The following is a 23,161-nucleotide window of genomic DNA, read 5'->3' on the forward strand; positions in this document are numbered from 1 at the left end:
ATAATAACATGCAAGTTGGAGTTACATAAATTGATTTTGGGCTTGGCCAACATTGTTGCCAATGGCTAATTAGGGTGCCTCGGTTTCAAAATGAGTTTCACTACAACTTGTTAATTGGCCCCATCAAGTCCAACCTTGACAAAATGAAGCATTTTCTTGGTAGCATGTTGTAGGAACTCTTCTATCCTACCGGAGTTGAGGCTTGGAGTGAGCCTCAAGGGAGCCAATATGGGACGTGCACGTGCAAGTGATTCCATGTCTAGCTTCTATTGGCTACAAGGCAAGATAGTTGATAGAAGCCATTTATTTTTATTTTTTTTTGTGTTTATTATACATGGAAGGCTTTTCAAAAGAGAGGGGGAGTTTGGGGAGTAGAATCTCCAATGAACCAATATAGGGCAAGCATGTGGCATCGAGCTTGGCTTCTATTAGAGATTGCCGTAGCCAATCCATTATGTGCCTACAACATCCACTTGTGAGTCATCTCTATTAGCACCAACAAGTAGCAATGCTTTTAGTTCTTAGGGCCTCTTTCTATACTTAATTGGTGGAAAAAAATTGTTGTTAAAATACAAATTCATTCCTTGATTATTTGACACATCATTAGTTTTAGTAATGAGACCTGTAGCTCATCCTTCACCAATTTTGGGAAGTGGAAAATGTAGGTAGAATAGTCCATTGATAAATTGATGTATTTTTGACTTGCAATAAGAAGCCATTTGGTCTTTATATGACCTCTTATGCAAGATCATATAGTGCTTCACTCTCTTACACATGGAAGTGCAAATTTTGAAATTAGGTGGATTTTACCTTGCAAAATTCATTAGATGTAGACAAATTCCAAGAATAACATTACCCACCTATACAACATGAAAGGAGGTCCTTAGTGTATGTGTGTTTTAATAAAAAAATAGTATTTTAAAATAGCTATAGATGTATGACATCTATTAATGATTTATATTATTTATCAAAAAAATATTTTAAGAATAACTTGCAATGGTTTGACTTACAATAGTTAGATTTATTTTTTGATGATCAAAACATTATTTTGTTATTTACCAAAAAAATATTTTAAGAATAACTTGCAATGGTTCGACTTACAATAGTTAGATTTATTTTTTGATGATCAAAACATTATTTTGTTATCATGAAGTATCCAAAAATATTCTCAATGTTTTTTTTAATTAATCATTCATTATAATACTATATTCTATTTATACAAGATTGTCTTCAATATCAAGTTAAATTCTATCAAGGTTTTATAGTTGTGCTAGAAGTTTTAATGTTTTGTATTAAATATTTACAGGTAATGTTTTAGAATAATGATATATCAATTGACAAAAAAATTTATTGTAGTAATGAAACAATTTGAAATAGCCAATCATATTGTTTCATTAGTTCTAGAATCATTTCAATTATAAATTTATACCAACATTGAGTCCCTTGTTATGCTTTTATAGTAACATATTAAAATAAGCTATTGATGTAAAATACAATAGTAAGTCACAATCCAAATGATGTGCCGTGAATTATAAAAATATATTTCATCACCTACATAAAAAAATAATATTAAGAAACTACACATATTTAAAAGCATAAGTTTAATAGATCTTAAAAAATAAAACATTGCATACACAAATGGAAGAAAAAGAAGAATAAAAAAGAATTTCAATAATCAAAATAAAACTACACCATAGCTTATGATTTTGGTTTGTGACATATTTATAAGGTATATAAAGAAAATTGTAATTTATTTCTAAAAATATTATATACTATTTTTTTGATTCACCAAAATTATTAATTAATCATCCATAATTTTTGTACCTCATTTTTTTCTATCATAACTAATATTTCCTATATATACATATATGTATATGTATAGTTTTTATTTAGTAAGTTTTCTTTTAGTATATTATGTATTTGTTAGCTTTAAAAACTAATTGGTATCTTAATGTACATTTTAAAAAAATTAAAAATCATTGCTACAAGATTTAAATAAATAATTAATTCAAAAGTAAAATGCACATTGAACTATTTCACAAAATAAGAAAAAAAAAATTAATGATTTTTTTTCATAAAAGCTAATCAATTAATAGGAAAAGACTATTTCTACTGCATGTGATTTCTTTCACCATTCATAATGTATTAAGTACAAAGATAATCTAGCAATATGTATGTACGTATAGTAGTTGTATATATGAATGTTTATATGTTATATTACATAATATTGAAATTTTGTAAAAAGAATTTGGTTTCATGGTGCTCTTTACATTTTCTTAGAGAGCGTTGATAAACTGGGACTTACAAATCGTATTCTAGCAACACACAAAACTCTTTCATAAGTATCACTATCATCATCTTTTGTTGGTATTTCTGAGTTTCTACATTCCCGTGGATGGTTTTTACTCGAAGTAGTATCGTTCAAAGAACTTGAGTTGCCAGCTTTTTTATTTATAAAATTTTCTGTATTGTTTTCATTTGCATTCTTTGCAGTGTACATTTGATTAGGGGCATTTATCCAAAAACACCCGTCCTTAGCATTGCCTTCCTTCTTACTTTCAAATAAATTATTCGATCCAGAATCGTACATTTTTGAGTAGTTATCTGTTTTTCTATCATCATTGAAAGTGCTGCTACACTTTGCTTTGTTTTTGACACTATTTTTTTCAAAATCTACATCAAATAAACTTGTAGAAATACCTTGATTTGCTAAGAGATGTAAATCATTACTTGATTTTGATAATCTCTTGTAAAAGTTTGGAAAACAAGATGTTGGTGTATGAGAAAGAGAGCTATGTCTTTGGTGCAAATTAACTAAATTTGTACTATTATCATTTCTCTCTTTTCTACCATCATTTTTTTTCCCTAACATACAAGCTTGTCCACTAATTGGGTTACTACTACATGATTGGAGTAATGTATTGTTATAAACAACATCCACATTCTGGATTGAATTGCTCTCTACAGGTAAAATTCTAGAATTTGGAACAAAATTTTGGGTAAATGCTGGTGAAAGAGTTGAATTTATATTACTATTTTCATCTAAAACTTGTTGATTTGTTTGTTCTAATAACTTGGATTTATTGAAATATTCATCTTGACAATCTTTTGCATAATTTGGATTTGAAATGTCATTACGTGTAAAGATTGTATGTTGATTGGGAACATTTTGTGACATGGATTGAAGTTGAGTTTGAAACATTGACAAAAATTCTTTAAAAAATAAAGGAGATTGACATAAATGTGTAGGTGTTTCCTTGTGTGTCCCATTATTTGTTGAATTTGCACATTTAATAGCGTGTTGGTTATCACAATTATGTCTATGAAGATGAGGTGACATCGATTGACCGTGATCAGTTGTTGAAGTTGAATTTCCATTGAATTGATCATCATGGGTTTGAGTATGTAAATTTGCAGTGGGTGTTGTTTTTGGAGGTTCAAAACTAATTTCAGAAGGCTTGAAATTTAATACTGTATGTATTGGTGAATCAACGTCATTTATTCTATCTTGGTATCCGAGATTGATCAAGTTTGTTATATTGGCATCAACAATTTTAAAGTTCAAATTAATAGGTGGCAAACAAGGAATATTAGTTTGAATTTCTTTATCTTCTTCATTTGTTTTTGTGAAAGGCTCAATGTCACAAGGTTTACAATCCTCTTCAATGGTTGTAGAACATGGAACATTACATTTTTTTCCTGCAGTTTTTTCTTGTGAGTCAAATAATGTTTCAACATCATCAACAGTTATTTGACTGATACAATTATGTGATGTATCTTTTATTTTTATTTCTTTGCTCATATGTTTTGATTCAAACACAGTATCAACTTGAACATCATGATTTTGTATGTTGTGTTTAAAATGATCTCTTGTTGATGAACCCAACCATCTATTATGATTGCTATTAGTGGTCCAAGAAGGTTGATAATTTTCAAGTTTTAAATTATTACAATAACTATCATAATTTATCTCATCCTCTCTTTCATAATATTCATCAAAATTAATTTCTATTCCTGTCAAAGAATGTTGAGGTGGTTTAAAATACATATTATTTTTGTTTTTAACATCAATAGTATGATGAGTGTTCTCCGTTGGATGATACTTTTTATGATTCACATGAATTTCTTTGCATGGAATTAAAACATTGTTACTTGACATTCCATTGCATTCTATTTTTTTTGATTTGGGTTCATCCATTTTGGTGGTGTTGATCAAGCAAGGCATGTTTGTTTGATGATTATAAGTTTGTGATTTTGTTGAAAAATCCCTTATGTTGCTTTGGAATAAATTTTCATTTTCAAATGGCATGTATTGATCATTACATGTTATTTCATTATCCAGCACTAAAGGATTCAAACTCCAACTCCTTGTATCAAATGCTGTATGATGTTTATATGGAACTGATTTTCCTAAGGATTCTTTTTCCTCTTCAATATTTCTCTCAAACATAACCTCATTGTCAAGAATAATTTGTTCCCGTTTCTTGTATGCACTTGTCTTTGTTTGATCACTTTCCCACTCAATCTTTGCATTGTCCTTTGAATATTTTTTGAGCATATTTTTAATTTGATGACAAGGTACAGCATGGCTAAAATGATTTGTTTCATAATTTGGATAATTCATTCCTGTAGGTGTGTCATAATGTGTATCTGATGATGATTTTAATGAAGAACTTTCATCATCTGATCCATGATTTGTATAAGTTGAATCACAATCTTGATGGTCATAGAATTGTTGTTTTGAAGTTGGTATTTGATTGTGAACATTGAAACTTTTTTTGTGATGATGTTCAAATGAAGGATTCAAAACCAAACTTGAATTATGTTCATCCACATCAAGTTCCCGAAATGATTTTTTTTGCATTGTAGTGGTGTTTTTGAATTGATTGTGTTTGTGCATTCGTGGCTCATTATGTTGTTGTTTACATTGTTCTTTTAAGCTTGAAAGTTGAGTTCCTTGGTTAACAAATGTTGTATTAGATTTTTGTTGCTCAAAAGGAATATAACTGATATTAGTCTCACTTTGAGAATTCATACAAGGATTATATTTTATATTTTGTATATTTTTATGAAAATTTTGATCAGAAACACATTTCATTCCATGTCTTTTTGAAGCCATTTGTTGGATGTTCAAATTCCTTTTAGCAAGTTCTTCCTTTTGACATCAAATAATGTATTCAAAACTTGCTTTATATTTTTATTATATTTTGAATAAAAAAATATATGTTATCAAATGTTCTATAAATTATCAAAATTTCAAAGTTCAATTCAAAGCTTGGCATCTTTCTTTGATGAGGTTGATTCATCACATGAATAAGTAATATACAATAAAACATTGTTGGATGAGAATATTTTATGATAATGAACTAGAAACTATTATACATAAAATGTACCTTAACTTCAGTGACTTATAAATACATACCTGCTTTTTTGTAGTTTTCTCAAACAATGATCCTATCATTTGGTAGGCTACTTCTCCACAATTAGAATCATTATGAAATAATAATTGTATAGCATGCTTCTTATTTAATCTTTTGTTGAAAAATAAACATTGCAACTATCAAGCCGCAAAACAATAAAATTTAGTTATCAAATTATTGCAAAAATAGTTAATACAAAATTTTCAGATACCTTAATAAAATAATTGTTTTTAGATTAATAACTTAACAATAAAAAATAATTGTATAATTCATTATAATTTACAAGCCCACCATACTATATATGTATATATATATATATATATATATATGATCTCTACTGATCTTTTAACATTTAAAAAAAAAAAAATCAAATTGAAATCACATTTGCTATCAATTCTACATTAAATTTTTACAAAAATAAAAATAAAAATCAAAACATCATACTCTGTGTTCATAAATACTTTGAAATCAAATATTCCACCACAAATGCTTTGCATCAGTCATTCCTTTCGGCAAAGTTTCCTGGTAATATCACATACTCCACATGAAAGGAAACATGAAACCCAAAACTACAAAACCAAGTTCAACAACAACACAAAAAGATGAGAAACTTGCCATCTTGGTGCTACTCCCAGTTGATACGAAAGAGTAGTAACTGCAGGGGCGTTGCTGGCTGAAGCAAAGGTACACTTCATTCAACCATTCTCTTGCCTCCATCTCAATTTCATTCGCCTGATGGCACACAAACTCCTGTGTAGCTTCTTTAAAGAAGCACCCACATTAGTAATCTCATGTTTTTCCTTCCACAGCTCACACTACAAAAGCAAACAAAACCAAAGAACAAAACCAAAACTAAAAACACAAATACAACACAAAACCTAACACTGTTGTCGTAGCTACAGTGTCGGTACAGTCTTTCTGTTGTTTGATTGTGCTACAGCACAGACTAATCACATATAAGAAACACTATCAAGTGATCACACAACGAATCAGTTTGCAATATACCATTGAAGTCCCATGTGTCTTGGCCGTCCAACACCGAAAGCAGGAAGTGGGTCGGATACCAAGTGCCCTTCACATAGAGAATCAGGTGGCCGCATCCCTGGTGAGCTCCTTCCGGAAGCTCTAGCTTCGCATATGTCTCGCTTGCTCGCGGTGACAACTCCCCCAGCTCCTTCTCGTCCTCACAGGCGTACACATCCTGATCCATCCATGAGCCGTGCCAACTCATGGCAATCGCATGGTTTAAGCTTCCTGCTGCTTCTGCTCCTGCTCAGCCATGGAGTTGAATCGAATGTGTGAAGCCTAGTTTTCTCTTGCTCTTCATTGCGGTTTTCGCGCTCTCGACGTCTGTTTGATTTCATGGAAACCGTTTCATGTTTGGCGTCTACCCTGAGGGTGGAATCGTTTTTTTTTTTTTTTTTTTTTTTTTTGTTTTGTTTTTGTTTTTCTCTTGAAACGGTTTTGCGTGGAATGATTGAGTGGTGGCTTGATTTGTCACTCACCTTGCTTTGTTCAGGTCACGTTTTGAAGCCGTTTCCGAGCTCGAGTTTTGTAAGGTACATTTCGCAACCAACAACTGCAAATGACCTGGCATTGATGTTCATATTGACAGCGGCGAAGCTGCGTCCAATCTGAAGCCTGGAAACCCCAGGAGTTGCTCACATGGATAACCAAACTTATGCTTCGAACCAGGTTCTAATTGTGGTTAAACACAACGCATTATTATCAAGGAAAAGGATTCGCGTTTTTTTGTAAAATTTTAAGACTCGATTGACAGAACACAAATATGCTGAGGTTGAAACTGATGTGTGAAATAAGACACCGTTGAAACAAACACTTAAGCAAGGACGTAATCCAGATAAGCAAACAGAGGAGGTCGAAAAGTTTCCCTGTAGAAGGATTGGTTGGAGCGCTCACGCCCTTTGAGATGCGAAGGGGCAAGTTGATGAAACCACTCTTTCTCCCTATCTCTCTCTCTCGACAGGCATCGATATTGAGTTTCAAACCCAATCAAGCTGGATCATAGAACTCCATTGCCAAGCCACCAACAAATCCAAAGAAGCCGATCTTTAAAGGAGGAGGTGTGACAGGAAGCAAGAGGCGAGCCATACACAATCCCATCCTGCCACCAAGTTTCCAAGGCATGGCAGGTGATAGTGCATGAACATTGTTCTTACCATGTCTGTCCATTCAACGCCATTGATCCATAGCCACAGAACGAAGCAATTCAATTCTAAAAAGTGGAAATCCTGCCCCTCACCACTAGGAACATCTATCCACAAAACATCTTCCTGACATTTTGTCTCAGTTGTGTGGAAGAGACCAGGCCTCAAAAGCCATTGGAATTGATGCCAAACTTATGCATTGGTTGTGTCAGTTTGTGTTTGTATCCATTGTAGCACTCTAGGAAAAAATTTCATATATATATATATATATTCTAGAGGAAACCCATTCAGCAAGGTAAATTATTGTTGGAATCATTTAGCTATTGAATAATTTGTTATTGAAGCATTTCACAATACACAACATTGGTTGTAGATTTCTATTTATACAACAAACATAGACATTTGTAACATATGTGGCTTAAAAAAGAGTGATGTAGAGTTGACTATGTATGAATACATGGTCATGAAGATGCATGCTAATTGTGTCTATAGTTTGCCCTTGTGCTTTATTGATTGTCATTATAAAAGTCAACTCAATCAAGAATTAATATTGTACAAGCATGAAAGAGTATCTATTTTCTTACAATGTAGTTGTACTTTGCAAAATATTTATTCTCTCATGTGCATTAGCTCTACTAAGGATCTAAATAACAATTAGCCATTACAAAGGCATATTGATGCATAGAGATTGCACAATAGTATTACCAAAATATCCACATTCAATACGGATCTATGAGATGACATATCTAATAAAGTAAAGGTATTGAGGAACTTTGTTCTATATATCATAGCTTATTCATCTTAAGGTGCAACAATTTCTATAGATAAAAATACATATTACTATAGAAAAATGTAATTGGCAATGATTATATTAATTTGATTAATATTAGAATTTATAGTTGTATATATATTTTGATTATCAATATAATTAGCTATATAAAAATATACAATTTAGTTTGGAAAAATTTAATCTATTAATATTTTTAGATTTTTGCATTGTATGATTTTAAGACATAAATCAACTTATGTGTTTGTATTTTTTAGATCATGATAATTTGCAAATTCTACACCATCACTAATGTATAAGATATGTTCTACAAAAAATTAAAAAAGAAGATTTAACATGAGTTGCATATTTTTATTGAATTAAAAAAGAAAAATTAGAGACCAAAATATTAATTGCTTGAAAAGGATTTCAATAATAGAAGCCTCTATGCCTTAAAATACAATTGGAAGATATTAACAAAAATCTCTACCAAATACAAGTATCTTTCAGCCAAGATTATATAAGAAGTTTGCATAAGGTTCTATAAATTTTGATCCACAACTTTGACACAATGACAATATTGTATAAGTGCTTGCTTCAAATAATAAACTTTGATGTACAAATGACATTAGCAATATCATTTGTATGCATAAAATTGTACATAGATTTATAATTAATATTAATTAAAATTTTGAAGATGGAATGTAATATTTTCTTAGTATCCAGTAGAAGGGCTAAAATTTTCTAAAGATGCAACTGCAATTGTAACTTCTTCATTTACTCTAATAGATACAAAGATTAAATTATATAAAAATATTTTTCTTAAACCACTAAGATCATTAAAAGAAAAAGAAAAAATCCATATTTTGAACAATATTTTTCATGGAAATAAACACTTCTATTTGTTCAACATTTAAATCAGATATATCTTTATCAAGTAATACTTATATATATTTGTAATCAAAAAACTACTTTGCATACAAATGTGGACTTTTATAGCCATTTTTATGGACATACATATTTATCTAGATAAGAAATCTTAGGTAAAAAGTGTCACAAACATATATTTATTATAATCATTGCTTAAATAATAAAAATAGGTAGAATTATATGAAAGTAGATTAATTTCATAATATCTTCTTAAAAAGCTTTCTAGAAGCTCTATAGATATTGCTTTGACATTACATGTATTTGTAGTTGATTGGTAGGTTAAAAACTTGATCAATAAGTTAATCACGTACTACTCATGTTAATAGCTTATAAAACAAGCTAATTATGTAGCATCCATGTAAAAAACTTGTTTTACAAATTAAGATATGTATCATGTAATGTCAACATGTTTTGGAGGTCCTAAAAATGTTACTATGTAGCTTTAAGATAGATGGAATATATAGAGGCAAAAGTGAAGCCTTCTTCACTCTTGTCAATTCTTTTCTTGTTTCTAATCTAGTTTTAAGAAGTCTCTAGTTTTCGTGTCTTTTAGCAATAGCAATCTCAATTTTTTTAATATATATACTTCTTTATTTTTATATTATCATACTTCTTTGAAATTTTTTTTTTTTTTTTTTATTTTCTTTCATCAAGTTCTTGTGCTTGACAAATTGACAAGAATATAATTATATTATTAAAGCTTTATTTTTTCTTGATTAAGAGTGGATTATTTGTTTTTTTTTTTTATAAAACATAAGTGTATTAGAAGTTTTGGATTACCTTCTTCTAATTTGATATCATTTTTAATATTTTCTTTGTTCTCAATTTTATTTTTTTACTTGTCTTTAATGATATGAGATATTTTTTTTTCTTCTAAAGTATTATTATGATAGAATTTATTGAAATGAAAAGTGCAATGATATAAATGCAAGAACAATTGAAGAAGTTAAAGCTTATGATGCATCAACTCAATTTACCATTACAAGTAGAAACAAGAATAATAGAAAGTAAAGATATAGAGATGATTGGAGCTACTTCAACAACTGTATCAAATCATGATCCTTCTCATGTGGTAGAACACTATTCAAGTAGTAGAGAACCAAGAATTATCTTATTTGAGAAGTTTGATGGTATAAGATCAAAGTTTCAAAGATTCATCAATTAAGTACAATTGACAATTGAACTTCAATTCCAAAGCTATCTAACTTTAGGATCATAAATCAAGTTTATTGAAACACTACTTTTCAATTTTATGTTATCATGATTTTTATCTTTTTTTGAGCAACATGATTCAATATTAGATAATTTAAAAGCTTTCTTGATGGAATTTTGATATATGTATTGAAAACATTATGTAATTTGTATTGCAATAAAGAAGATCTATATTTTGAGACAAATAAATCAATTTATAATATTACATGCTTCATAATTTTAATAACTTGTGATTGATATCAAGTGAGATGATGTTGCACTTATAAGTCAATTTTTTTATGGATTACAATATGATGTAAAAAAATTAATTCTCAATTTATATGATCTTCAAAAATTGAATCAAGTAATTCATTTTATTGTACAATGTGATAATCAATTTTTTGAATTTTGGTCTAAGAATTACATAAGTATGCCACAATGTTATTATAATTCAATGGCAATACCAATATCTTTTCAACACATACCTTTGAAAGTAGAGGATATGCAAATTGATGCATTATATTTCAAACCTCTTATTAATTAAGAAAAAACTTATTGTTGTCAAATAAATTTATGTTTATATTATAAAAAATTAAAATATACTTTTCAACATCGTCTAAAGAAGCAACGTAATTATAAAATAAGAAATATAATTATTAAAGAAAATCATATGTTGAAAAACGAGTTTGTGGAATTACAATTAGAATCCTAGAATTAGAACCTTATACAATACTTAATGAAGGTGATATTTTCTTTTTAGAACTCTCTCTTTGTTTTACAATAGATATTAATTTAGGATCTAAAAATCTTAAAACCTATGTCTTATTAGATTTAAGAATCTTAGCTTGTTTTTTAGATGAAGAGTTTTTAAAAGACATAATATACCTTTAATAAAGGAAACAAAATCTATTTATGTAAAAATCATAGATAGTCATTTGTTATCCTCTAGAGATATTATTTATAAAATATTTCTTCCAAAAGTAATAAATAATGGTCATATAAGCTTTGTGGAATTTAATATCATTAGAATTTATTTTAATCTAATCACTTTAGATTTATTATGGTTAAAAAAATATAATTCTTAAAAAAATTGGATTTCTTGAAATCCTAATTTTTTTGAAATATAACTAAGAGTATAATTAATCAAATAAAAAGTCATAAGTCTAATAAAAACAAACATGTATTTATAGGTACAAGAATTTTTTTTGCATGCTGCAAAAGAAAGATCACCTTATGTCATTTATGCCACACTTGTTTCTAATAGTAGAAAGACTTCAAATGGCATTATTAACCAATATCAAGATTTTTAAGATGTACATGAGAAGATGAATGTAGATACTCTTCCGGAACATCATTTCTATGATTGCTCAATTGACCTATAAGAAAAAACTCAACTGCCATTTGGATTAAACTACAACTTATTGTAAAATAAGTTGGCTAAATTTAAAGAGTATATTAAAGAAAATCTACCCAAGAACTTCATATTCTATTCTAAATTTCTAGTAAGAGCTTCAATTTTAATTATGAAGAAAAAAGATGAATTATTCCAAATATATTTTAATTATTGAGGATTTAATAAGATCATCATGAAGAATAAGTATCCATTACCATTAATATTTGAATTTTTTGATGAATTGAATTAAGCTAAGATCTATACAAAAATAATTCTACAAGGGACATACAATTTGGTATGCATAAAAAAAATGAATGAAAGATTATGTTTTGCACTAGATACAGATATTTTGAATATAATGTGATGCCTTTTGAACTTACAAATATATCAGTAGCTTTTCAACATCTAATAAATGATATCTTTTGAGAGTTTTTAGATGATTTTGTTGTTTATTATCTAAATAATATCTTAATCTATTATGAAAATATTAAAAAATATGAACTTCATATTTGTTGTGTGTTACAAAAATTAAGAGATATGAAACTCTATGCTAAAATAAAAAAGTATATATTTAACACTACTTAAGTTGATTTTTTAGGATACATCGTTTTAAATGATAGACTTATGATGGATCCTAAAAAAATTCAAACTATTATAGATTGGAAGATTTTAAAAATGATAAGAAATGTCTTATATTTTTTAGAATTTATCAATTACTATTAGATCTTCATAAAAGTCTTCTTTCAAATTGATGTTCTACTTATATGTTTAACTTGTAAGGACAAACTTTAATGAAATGAAGAAATAGAAGTAGAGTTTGAAGCTTTGAAGATAGCCTTTGTTTATACACCAATCTTATATTATATCATCTTTTGTAGGCCATTTTTTTATGGAAATAGATGCATTAGATTTTGTTTTGAGTGCCATATTGTTAAAAATCGAAATAAATGATAAACTTCATGTAGTAGCTTTTTATTCCAAATTTTTTTCAGCAATCAAGATCAACTACAAGATCCATAATAAAGAGCTTCTTGTAATTATGGATTTATTTCAAGAATGGCACCATTATCTAAAAGATGTTCTTAATCTAATCACTATATATATGAATTATAAGAATCTTAAGTATTTTATATCAACATATATTTTGAATTATTAATAAACTCACTAGAGTATGTCCTTGTCAAGATTTAAATTCAAGATCACTTATCAACCAAAAAAACAATAAGATTTTTCAAATGTACTTTCTAAACAATCTTATCTTATATCAAAGAAAAAAAATTCCACTTTTTATTGAAAAAAAATAAATTATCTTGAAGCATAAGTATCTTTATCTTCAAGCAATGAAATCAATATTAATTATTGATTTAACTTTCATTAAGTAAGTTTAATCAAATATATCTTTTTATCCTCTTATTCGTAATATTAAAGAAAATCCTTCAAAGTCTCATGATACTTTCAAGTTTGAATTCAAGAACAATCTATTATATTTTAAGGGGTACTTATATGTTCCAAAAGATAAAGCTTAAGTATGTATTTTTTAAGCTCGTGAAAACTTTTCAATATTAGAATATTTTGGATACCATAACACTTTGGAGCTATTATCTAAGGATTTTTGGTGGTCCCAAATATTGAAGGCAATCAAGGATTTGTACAATCTACTGATATTTTTTCAACATTAAAAATTCCTTGTCATCAATCTTATAGACTTTTTCAACCATTATCTATTTTAAAACAACTATAGTCTTCTATTTCTATAGATTTTATCATAAATCTTTTAATCACAACTTCTTATGATTCTATATTTATAATAATAGATCATTTTAATAAGATAGTACATTTTGTATGATGAATAAAATCTATTACAAGTAAAGAAATAGTCAAGCTTTTCCTTGATAACATTTATGACTATCATAGATTGTCTAAGGATATTTAATTGAATAAGAGAATTCAATTTGCATCAAGACTTTACATAACACTTTTTAAGATTTTAAAAATAGAGATAAAACTCTCTTTGGTTTTCTATCTTCAAACTAATAGACAAACAAAGCATATAAATCAAGTTTTGGAATTGTATTTGAGGTATACCATCAACTACCAATAAGATAATTGGACAATTCTTTTACTATTGGTAAAGTTTGTTTATTATAACATAATATATTTTTCTATGCAATGAATATTTTTTTTTAATCAATTATGGTTATCATCCACAACTTGATGCTTTTGACTTTTCAAAAATTAATAATTCCTTAGCAAAAGATTTGATAAATTATTTATTTAGGCTATATATAAAAATAAAGGCATAATTAAAAGAGACTCAAAAATAACAAAAGAGCAATTAGAATGCTTATTGCAAGAAATAACCTCATTTTTATGTTGATAATAAGATATGGTTATTTAATCATAATATTAAAACTATTTGCCTTTGTGACAAGTTGGATTACTATAGACTTAGACCATTTCTTGTACATTCATAAGCAATAATGTAGTTGCTTATCAATTACATCTACTTGAATCTATGATAATCCATCTTGTATTTGATGAATCTCTTTTAGAGCCATATAAGACAATGAGTATTTTAAGAAGAAGATAAATACTACCATATTCTAATAAAGTCAATAATAATCAAGAATTTGAGGTACAAGAAGTTTTAGACTCAAAGTGGCGTTGACTTAAGTTGAAATACTTATTCATAGGCATGGATATAATATTAACAAATGTTCATGGGAGCTAACAAAAAACCTTACAAATGCAGTATAGAAGGTCAAAGATTTTTTATTAATAACATCTATCAAAACCAAGATAAAAGATAACAAACCTTTATTATAAAGAAACACAATTTATAAAAGATTGCATTCTATCTTCTATCTTTGTTTATAATTTTTGTATAATTGTGGCATTAAAGAAATGAAGAATCAATAGATTCAATTGAAGAGCCATCATTTGCTAACTTATTAGATCAGATATTACAATTATTTTATCCTTTAAGACAATGTAATAAGAATAATGACCTTTAAAAATGACACATTCTTCCTTGAATAGATGGCAAGATACAACACATTTGATATTACGACCTAGGAAGAGAGTCTCAAAATTTGGTGATTTTATTGGAGGTAGGAATGCCTCTTTATAGTACTACAAATGTTTTGTTTGAAGGAAGTTACAAAGGTCTCAACAATGATCAAATAATAAGGTGATCTTTCCGCCTTGAAATAAAACATTATTGATAGATGAGAAGATCTATCAATTACTTTTAAAGAAAAAAAAAATCAAATTATATAGCAAATATAATTTGTGGCATCTTAGACTTCCTCAACACATGATTACCACTCCTTGTGGAACTTGTCTCTAGAAGGGATATAATGTCAAAAATATATATTTATTGTAATTGTTACTTAAGTAATATGGATAGATAGAAGTATGTAAAAATAGATAAATTTCATAATATCTTTTAGGAAAGCTTTATAAAATCTTCATTGACATTACTTTGACATTACATGTATTTATAATATATTGATAGGTTAAAAACTTGGTCAACAAGTTAACTACATGCAACATATGTTAGTAGCTTACAAAACAAGGTAATTATATAGCATCCATATAGAAATTTTGTCTTACAAGTTAAAATATGTATTATATAAAGTCAACATATTTTAGAGGTCCTAAGAACGTTTTCAAATAGCTCCTAAATAGATAGTATATATAGAGGCAAGAGTGAAGCTTTCTTCACTTTTATCAACTCTTTTTTGCTTCTAATCTAATTTTAAGAAGTTTCTAGTTTTTTTTATCTTTTGGCAATAGCCATTTCAATTTCTTTTTAATATACATACTTCTTTATTTTTATTTTTTCATACTTCTTTGAAAAAGTTTCACTTATTTATTTGCTTTTATTAAATTCCTATCTTTGATAGAAGGTAAATGTAAGTAGATTTGATATTATCTTATGGCAAAGCTTCTTAGAAGTTTTATAGATGCATATTTGACTTTGTACTTATTTATAGTTGATTAGTAGATTAGAAACTTGGCAAACAAGTTAACCATGTATTGCACATGTAGATAGTTTGTGGTACAAGTTAACAATATGGTATGCATATAAAAATCTCATATTGCAAGTTAATACATATGTCTTATAAATTGGACATGAATTGAAGGTCCTATAGGACGTCATCACATAGATTTTGATTCATAATATATATGGAAGCAAGAATGAAGCCTTCTTTACTTGTGTCAACACTTTTCAAATCTTTAATCTTGTTTCAAGTCTTTTTAGTTTTCTTGTCTTTAAAAATAACTATTTTAATTTAATATTATAGGACTATTAAATATTTGTTTAGTCATTTTAAGTGACACAAGAGTGTATTAATGTTTTAATACTTTGAGATTCATGTCTTTAATAACCACTTATAGAATTTTTTTGTATAGATATGTTTGAAAACTTGTACAATTTATTTTTTCCAAAAGCAAGATTTTATTCAACTAAAAGAAGCACATCATTCATAGTAGTTTTAATAGTACCACCTATAATAAGTTATTGGTATTACATATTATATAATATTTTTTGAATATAATACTCTTATAGTACCTCAAGATATAAAAAGATGTAAAAATATATTTTTTTTGTGAAAGAAGCTTGCATGTTAGAAGAGGTTTTGTATAATACATGCTTTGCATAAATATGTATTATACTTTGAATCATCTTATAACAATCTTAAAGCATTTTACATAATCTAAAAAATTGAATAGACAATTCTCTCAATAATATGTAATTATTCAAAACATATTGATCATGGTACAACATTTAATAGAAAAATTAATACAAAATAATTACTTGATATAATTAATATAAAATATATGCACTTCACTATAAAATTTCTATATTGATTAACAATCTCTATTATTTTAAAACTTTTTGCATATAATTTTGTAAGAATCTATATAAATTATATTGCGGAAGTAATCATTTATTGTATTGAAATCAAAGTACTCAATAGGCATTGTGCATTACAATGCACTACATGTAGCAATTTTAGCCAAATATTTATTATTATTAAAAAATATTTTATTGTTTTCACAAATATACAGCCAAGCAGATCATTTATGGCCATTTGTAATATATTTTGTACAAAAATAAAGTATAAATTCCTTTAATTAGATCCAAATAATTTGCATCAAGGTATTTCTTAACTTTATTCATTGATCCTATAACTTTGATTGCTATTTGGTTTAGGCATTAATATACATATTTAAATATATATTTGATACTATTGATGTTAGAAAAAACTTTGACATTGATGTGTACATTAAATATCTTGCACAAATATGCATCATAAAGAATAATTTAATAATTTTTATAAAAAAAGATATCTCAATTATACTAAAATATGCAAAAATTATTAAATTTTTGATATATAACATATCCATATTTACTTTGTATTATATATTTGTAAAATTTCTTTAAATAACTCTCAATACAAATGCTATTTTATATGCTAGATGTAGACAAGTTCTTAACTCTAAATGACTCAAATAAGAGGCAGGTAATCATTATATTGTATAGCTCAAAATTATCTTATGAAGGCAATGGGAAAAAACTAACTAATCTATTATAACTATAGTAGTAATCTTTTGATTTTGAGCAAAGACAAAAAAAGATGAATATGCAATAGCTCTTGTTTTTAATATTATTTTATAGATATAAACATAACCATATTAATGAACTATGCATTTTTTTATTAATCTATTAAGGAACAAATGTGTCTTTGTATTAAAAATATGTGCAATAAAATTAATTATATTACTTGTAATTTAGCTTTCAAATAAATTATTTATAATCTTGGCCAATTTTAGATTACATATAAAAATAATAAAAACTTCAAGAATTAGTTTTGAATAAATAATTGCCATTAAAGCTTCATATGCATATTGCATAAAGTGAGATGATCTTCAGATGCTTGCAAAAATGACAATGAGATCTCTAACTTATATGGTATTCAAATCAATATTAGCAGCAATAATGTCTGCTGATTTATTGTATAATTCAATTTTTATCATCACTTGGTTTAAAACCACAAAATTTAGATTATTTTATTTGATTTTTGCTACTAAATCAAGGATTTATAATTGAAATAAATAATTAATTTAATAAAAAATTATTTATATTTTTCAAATATATAATACATATTCATAATACTCATTGATTTTTAATAATTTGCTAGACAATGTCAATTTATCCATTGTTGCCCTTATTGAAGTGAATTATATGCAAGAACAAAAAAAATTATAAATTAAACATCTTATCTATTTTTATATTTTTTGAAGTAAATAATTTCTTTTGACAATAAAGAACCATTAGAACTAATCTTCAATTCCTCAAAAGTCTCTTTAGTAAACTTGTGACCAATATTCCTTGGATTCTTTAAGCTCTTTTTTCTCAATACTTCTCTTATTTGTTCTTTAGAATTTTCTGGCAAAGGTCGAGCAACTGGTTTAATCTTCTTATTTACTGTCTTATATTTTATTTCAACTATAATCTCTGGTACTTGAAAAGATTCAATCATATCATAAACTTCTCTTAAATGAATTGATATAATTTTATCATCATTACCTAATCCAATAGATGCCATTAATTTCAAAGGATCTTCTAGTCCATTTTGTTCATAAATACCAATAATCTTTTCATTATCTTCTAATATTCTTAATGTATACAATTCTTTTTTAATAGTACTTAATTCTTTTTAAGTCATCAATCTTCTTATACATAATACTTCCATTTTCAAAATTTTTAATAAATCCTCCATTAAAGATACTTACATCTCACATGAGTACTTCTCCTTTTATACATCTATAATCTGGCTTTGTAGTTGTACCCCCAAAAAATCCTTGAATTCTTCAACAATCCTTGGTAGTAGATTTTTTCTCAATTTGTCTCGATTTTACTCATGATTTGGAGGCACAGTCAAAAATTATATTGTCCTCCTTCCATCTTCACTACAAATTTGTGTATAAGCTAAACTATCATTAAGTACCTTTATTTCTATCTAAGTTGCAATAATATATTGTTGTCTCAAAATAAGAGGATAAGATGTTGTATCTTGAATAAAAAAAATTCTATTCCATTGCAACATCACTAATCCAAAATTTCACATCTGGAGAAGCACCACATAACTCCCCTCATGCATTATTGGCTACCCATATTTTCTATTCATGTTCCATATCAATTGGCCACCTTTTTTTCATATAAAAATCCTTAGACATAAGGTTTATCTCTGAACCATGGTCAATCAAAGTAACAACTAGCTCGTCCATATCTCCAACCTTCACTAATACCTCTGTAGTTGCTCTAGTCCAATGCTTCCCAATATAATGACTTAAAACCTTTCTATCTTTATTACCTTAATCATCAAAACATACTCTTTGATTATGACTCCTTCTTTCACTTATTGATTGTTTGTAACAATTATCAAATACAACTTCTTCACCTTCACATATGTGTGCATCAATAACATGATTCAATCTAACTTCTCATATTAATTGCCTCTTTTGTTTAATACTGTCAATAATGACATCATGGAATTCTTTCTTGGTAATTCTTAAAATTTCTTTCAATGTAAATTCAACCTTAGCATTGAGCATACGTTCCTCAAGCACTCCCTTTAAATTTGTTGCCACTTCAATATAAAAGAGTAGTTTATAAGTTTTTAATTTACCTTTATCTTTCATCTCTTTTGTTTTTTCTTCAAATATTGTTGAAGTATCTTTTGTCGACAATTCTAGTGAAGCTGTTGCATAAGCCTTATCTCCTCAAATTTGCCTCTTAGAAGAATTTCCTTCTCTTGTATCATCAAAATTTGTTTTCTTTTTTTCTTCCATTAAAGCTTCATGTTGGCTTTTAACAATATATGCATGTATTGATAAAGCTTCTACAGAATCCTTCCAACCTATAGCACTACAAATTATTGCAGCAGTGCTCAATAAAGCTTCTTATAGCATCTTCTCTTTTTGCATTATAGAAATGGCAAAAGACTAGAGTCTACTTGGTTGAACATTTCCAACAAAATTCTGTCTGCCATCATTATCCATCCTAATTCCATAACTTGCAGCTTCCATTGCTGCAATTTTATTTATTGTCAAATAATCTTTAATCAATGTTTTTATGCCTCCTTTATCAAAGTTGGTTTGGAGAAGATCACTAGTATCTTTAAATATATTTAAATATAACTTTTCCATCTTTCCAATAAACAATGCTTTGTTATATCATCTTATCAAATTCACCACAATCTTTTCAAGAATAAGAATCATCATCATACCAAATACATCTTTGCACATACTCTTATTTAAAAGTAATCTTTGAATTTATTATAGAAGTCTTCTCTTTAAGCCTTGCAAGTTTGATTTGAAGATCTTGCATCTGTCGCACAATCTCTTCAAGTCTCATATCTTCTTTCTTTGGTATAGCCAATGGAGGTTAGATAATAGACACAGTCAATCATGTAGTAGGTATCGAGATCTATGGTACTTATATCACTCTTCGAGCACCAACTCTATCCTTTTTCTTTTCTTTTTTAACAAGTAATCCAATAGTATCTTCAACATTCCTCCGCTTTGTTGTCAATTCTTCATCTTCTTTCTTGTCTTCATGAAGAATCTCTAACTTCTCTTGTAATTCTTCACTAGCAGCTTGAAGAAACAATTCAACCTTATTTGATCTCAATATTAACTTTTTTATTTTTAATAATCGAGAAAATTATCTTCCAAATTCTCTTTATAATTTTGTAGCTTGCAAATTTTTGTTAGGTCATTCAATCCATTCCAAGAATGATTTCTTGGTAACTTGATCAATATCTTCCAAAAAATATTCATCCTTCAATGCATGTAAAAATACCTCCCATGAACTTCCAAATTATCCCATAACAGACCTTATATGCTCTTTTATCTCTTGTACCATAGGAAGCTCAAATAATTGAATCATTTCTTTCTCAAAAACTTAATTCAATTCCATTTCTTGCACATAACATTTTAAATATTTATAAATATTCCTCCCATCAAATTGGTCAACCTATTTAACTATTGCTTGCAAGGCTTTGGTTGCCAAAGCCTCTTTGCAATCATTGCCTTGTTATTATTGTATAAATAATATAAATGCTTGAAATATTTTTGTAGTGTTTGGATCAAAGTACATGCCTTGTTTACTAGTAGAAATCCCACTTAAAGTTGCACTTGAAGATCCACTTGAAGCTCCATCCAAAGCTCCATCATAAAGTCCAAATTCAATCTTCTTGCCTTCTTGTGCCATCAATTCCAAATAACCACAAATATAATCTAATACCTTCTACTCCAAACTTTCATGTCGGGTTCACCACTTATGTCGTATTATGTATTGTCTTGTTTAAAAATACACCAAACACCTAGCTGTGGAAAGTGAGGTTGTATTTCACAAGTATCCAAGAAATTCTAATAGGTTTTATCCATATGAAAAGAATACAATCCAAATTTCAATTCAAAAGTACTAAATAACATTCTTCTTAGTAGCCTTAATCATACATAAATTCCAATTAATTTATTATTTTTATATTTAAGTAATTTAGATTTTTCTTATAAGCCTCAATCCTAATTAGTGAGCTTTAATAAGTTGTAACTTCTAATTTGGCCATCCACTTGATGTAAAATTTTGTATGCAATTTTCAATATAAGTCTTTTATATGCTCAAGAATTTTCAGCCCAATCTAACTTATAGATTGTGAGAAAACCTCCAAAAATTGTACTAATGTCACTCAGCCACCAACTTGAAAAGTGAAGCAAAAATCCGAGCAGTGATTTCTCCTCCTTCAACCATTAACTTTGACTCAAAATTGGTGTACAACTTGATCTTTAAGTCCTTCAATATCATGCCAAATTTCACCTTGATCCAACTAATAGATCTCCAAATATCATAGAAATCCTATCTAACTTCAAATTGCCAACTTCTGAAACCTTCTTGTATTAATAACAAGATTTTTCTAAAGCATACCAATAGATTATGACAAATTTTTTGTATATAATTAGTACATCCAATAATCCAAATAATACCAAATTTTGAATTATAGATGCTACACCAATTGCACAAACTAGCCAAAATTGGTAGCCTTAATTATATTATATAAAATCCAAATTACCAATATAAATCCTAACTTTGAATAACAATTGCTAAGTCTTCAAAAATCTTACAAAAAAAATCCTTATGCCTTTGAAAAAAGCTTCAAGCTAGCTCTCAAATCTTAACTTTCAATCTTTGAATGCCTCTCTAATTTACCTTAGGCGGTCATTTTAGTGCCTAGAGGTTTGATTTCGATCTTGTCTCACAAACAGTGGACACTTGAGTATGAATCTAATCTATCCTAAGGAATGTTTAGCCCAATTCTACCCTCAACTTCATCCTACTATCAACCATACCAACCATTTACCTCTTCTATCCTGATTTTATCAATTTATGGCCTTTTGAAGGTAGTAAAAGAGTTTCTATATCCTAGAAGATAAAACTACTAATTAACTTTTATCTACTTGCTATTAAGATAAGAAAATAGGATAAGAGACTTTCATAAAAGCCTTATTAAAATATTTTGAATTCTTGTTGAATTAATATAATAGAATATTAATTAAAAAATAATTTTTAGTCATATTTTTATCATATAATTGTATCACAATACGACATTATTAGAACATGTCTTTATCTAGATTTGATTTCAAGATCACTTATTGACTTATAAAATAATAAGGTTTGTTGAATGTCCTTTCTAAATGTTTTAATCTTGCATCAAAAAAATAAATGCATCTTTTTATCAAGAAAGAATGATTTTCTTGAAACCAAAGCATTTTCACCTTTAAGCAATAAAATCAACATTTACTATTGATTCAATCTTTACTAAGTAAATTCAATCAAGAATGTCCTTTAATCTTCTTATCTATGATATCAAGAATAATTCCTCTAAATCTTATGATATTTTCTTATTCTATTTCAAAGTATAATAATACATTCTAAAAGACATGGCATAATTATGTATTCTTTAAGCTCGTCATGACTTTCCAATAGCTAGATATTTTAGATATAATAAGACTTTGGAGCTAACATTGAAAGATTTTTGGTGGCTTCAAATGTACAAGTCAATCAAAGACTTTGTACAATCATGTGATATTTATTTGAGATCCAAAACTCCTTGCCATCAACCTTGTGAACTTCTTCAGCCATTACCTATTTCAAATCAATCATGGTCTTCAATTTGTATAGATTTTATTACAGATCTTCCAATCTAAGGTTTGTTTG

At 27.6% G+C, this 23,161-nt stretch overlaps 1 protein-coding gene across 8 annotated transcripts; it reads right to left on the reverse strand.

Annotated features, from left to right (window-relative positions):
- Positions 1-111: 111 nt before the first annotated feature.
- LOC112295954 (DNA repair protein XRCC4) lies at positions 112-7,991 on the reverse strand. Of its 8 annotated transcripts, none has more exons than XR_012216042.2 (6): positions 6,426-7,122; positions 6,036-6,170; positions 5,423-5,557; positions 2,271-5,155; positions 1,102-1,551; positions 112-860 (listed from the first exon to the last, which is right to left on the reverse strand). XR_012216042.2 is itself a non-coding variant. In XM_073528878.2 (4 exons), the coding sequence occupies exons 1-4, from the start codon at positions 6,649-6,651 to the stop codon at positions 5,230-5,232; spliced, it is 516 nt and encodes a 171-aa protein (XP_073384979.1). In that variant the 5' UTR covers positions 6,652-7,991; the 3' UTR covers positions 1,991-5,229. The 8 variants fall into 8 exon arrangements, 2 of the variants coding, with proteins under 2 accessions (XP_073384979.1, XP_073384980.1); XR_016498681.1 differs by having other exon boundaries at positions 114-860; positions 1,102-1,477; XR_012216044.2 differs by lacking the exons at positions 112-860; positions 1,102-1,551 and having other exon boundaries at positions 1,991-3,699; positions 4,047-5,155.
- Between the last annotated feature and the right edge of the window lie 15,170 nt (positions 7,992-23,161).

The sequence above is a fragment of the Physcomitrium patens genome, chromosome 19 (genome assembly GCF_059467195.1).
Source record: "Physcomitrium patens ecotype Gransden chromosome 19, ASM5946719v1, whole genome shotgun sequence".
Classification (NCBI taxonomy): domain Eukaryota; kingdom Viridiplantae; phylum Streptophyta; class Bryopsida; order Funariales; family Funariaceae; genus Physcomitrium; species Physcomitrium patens.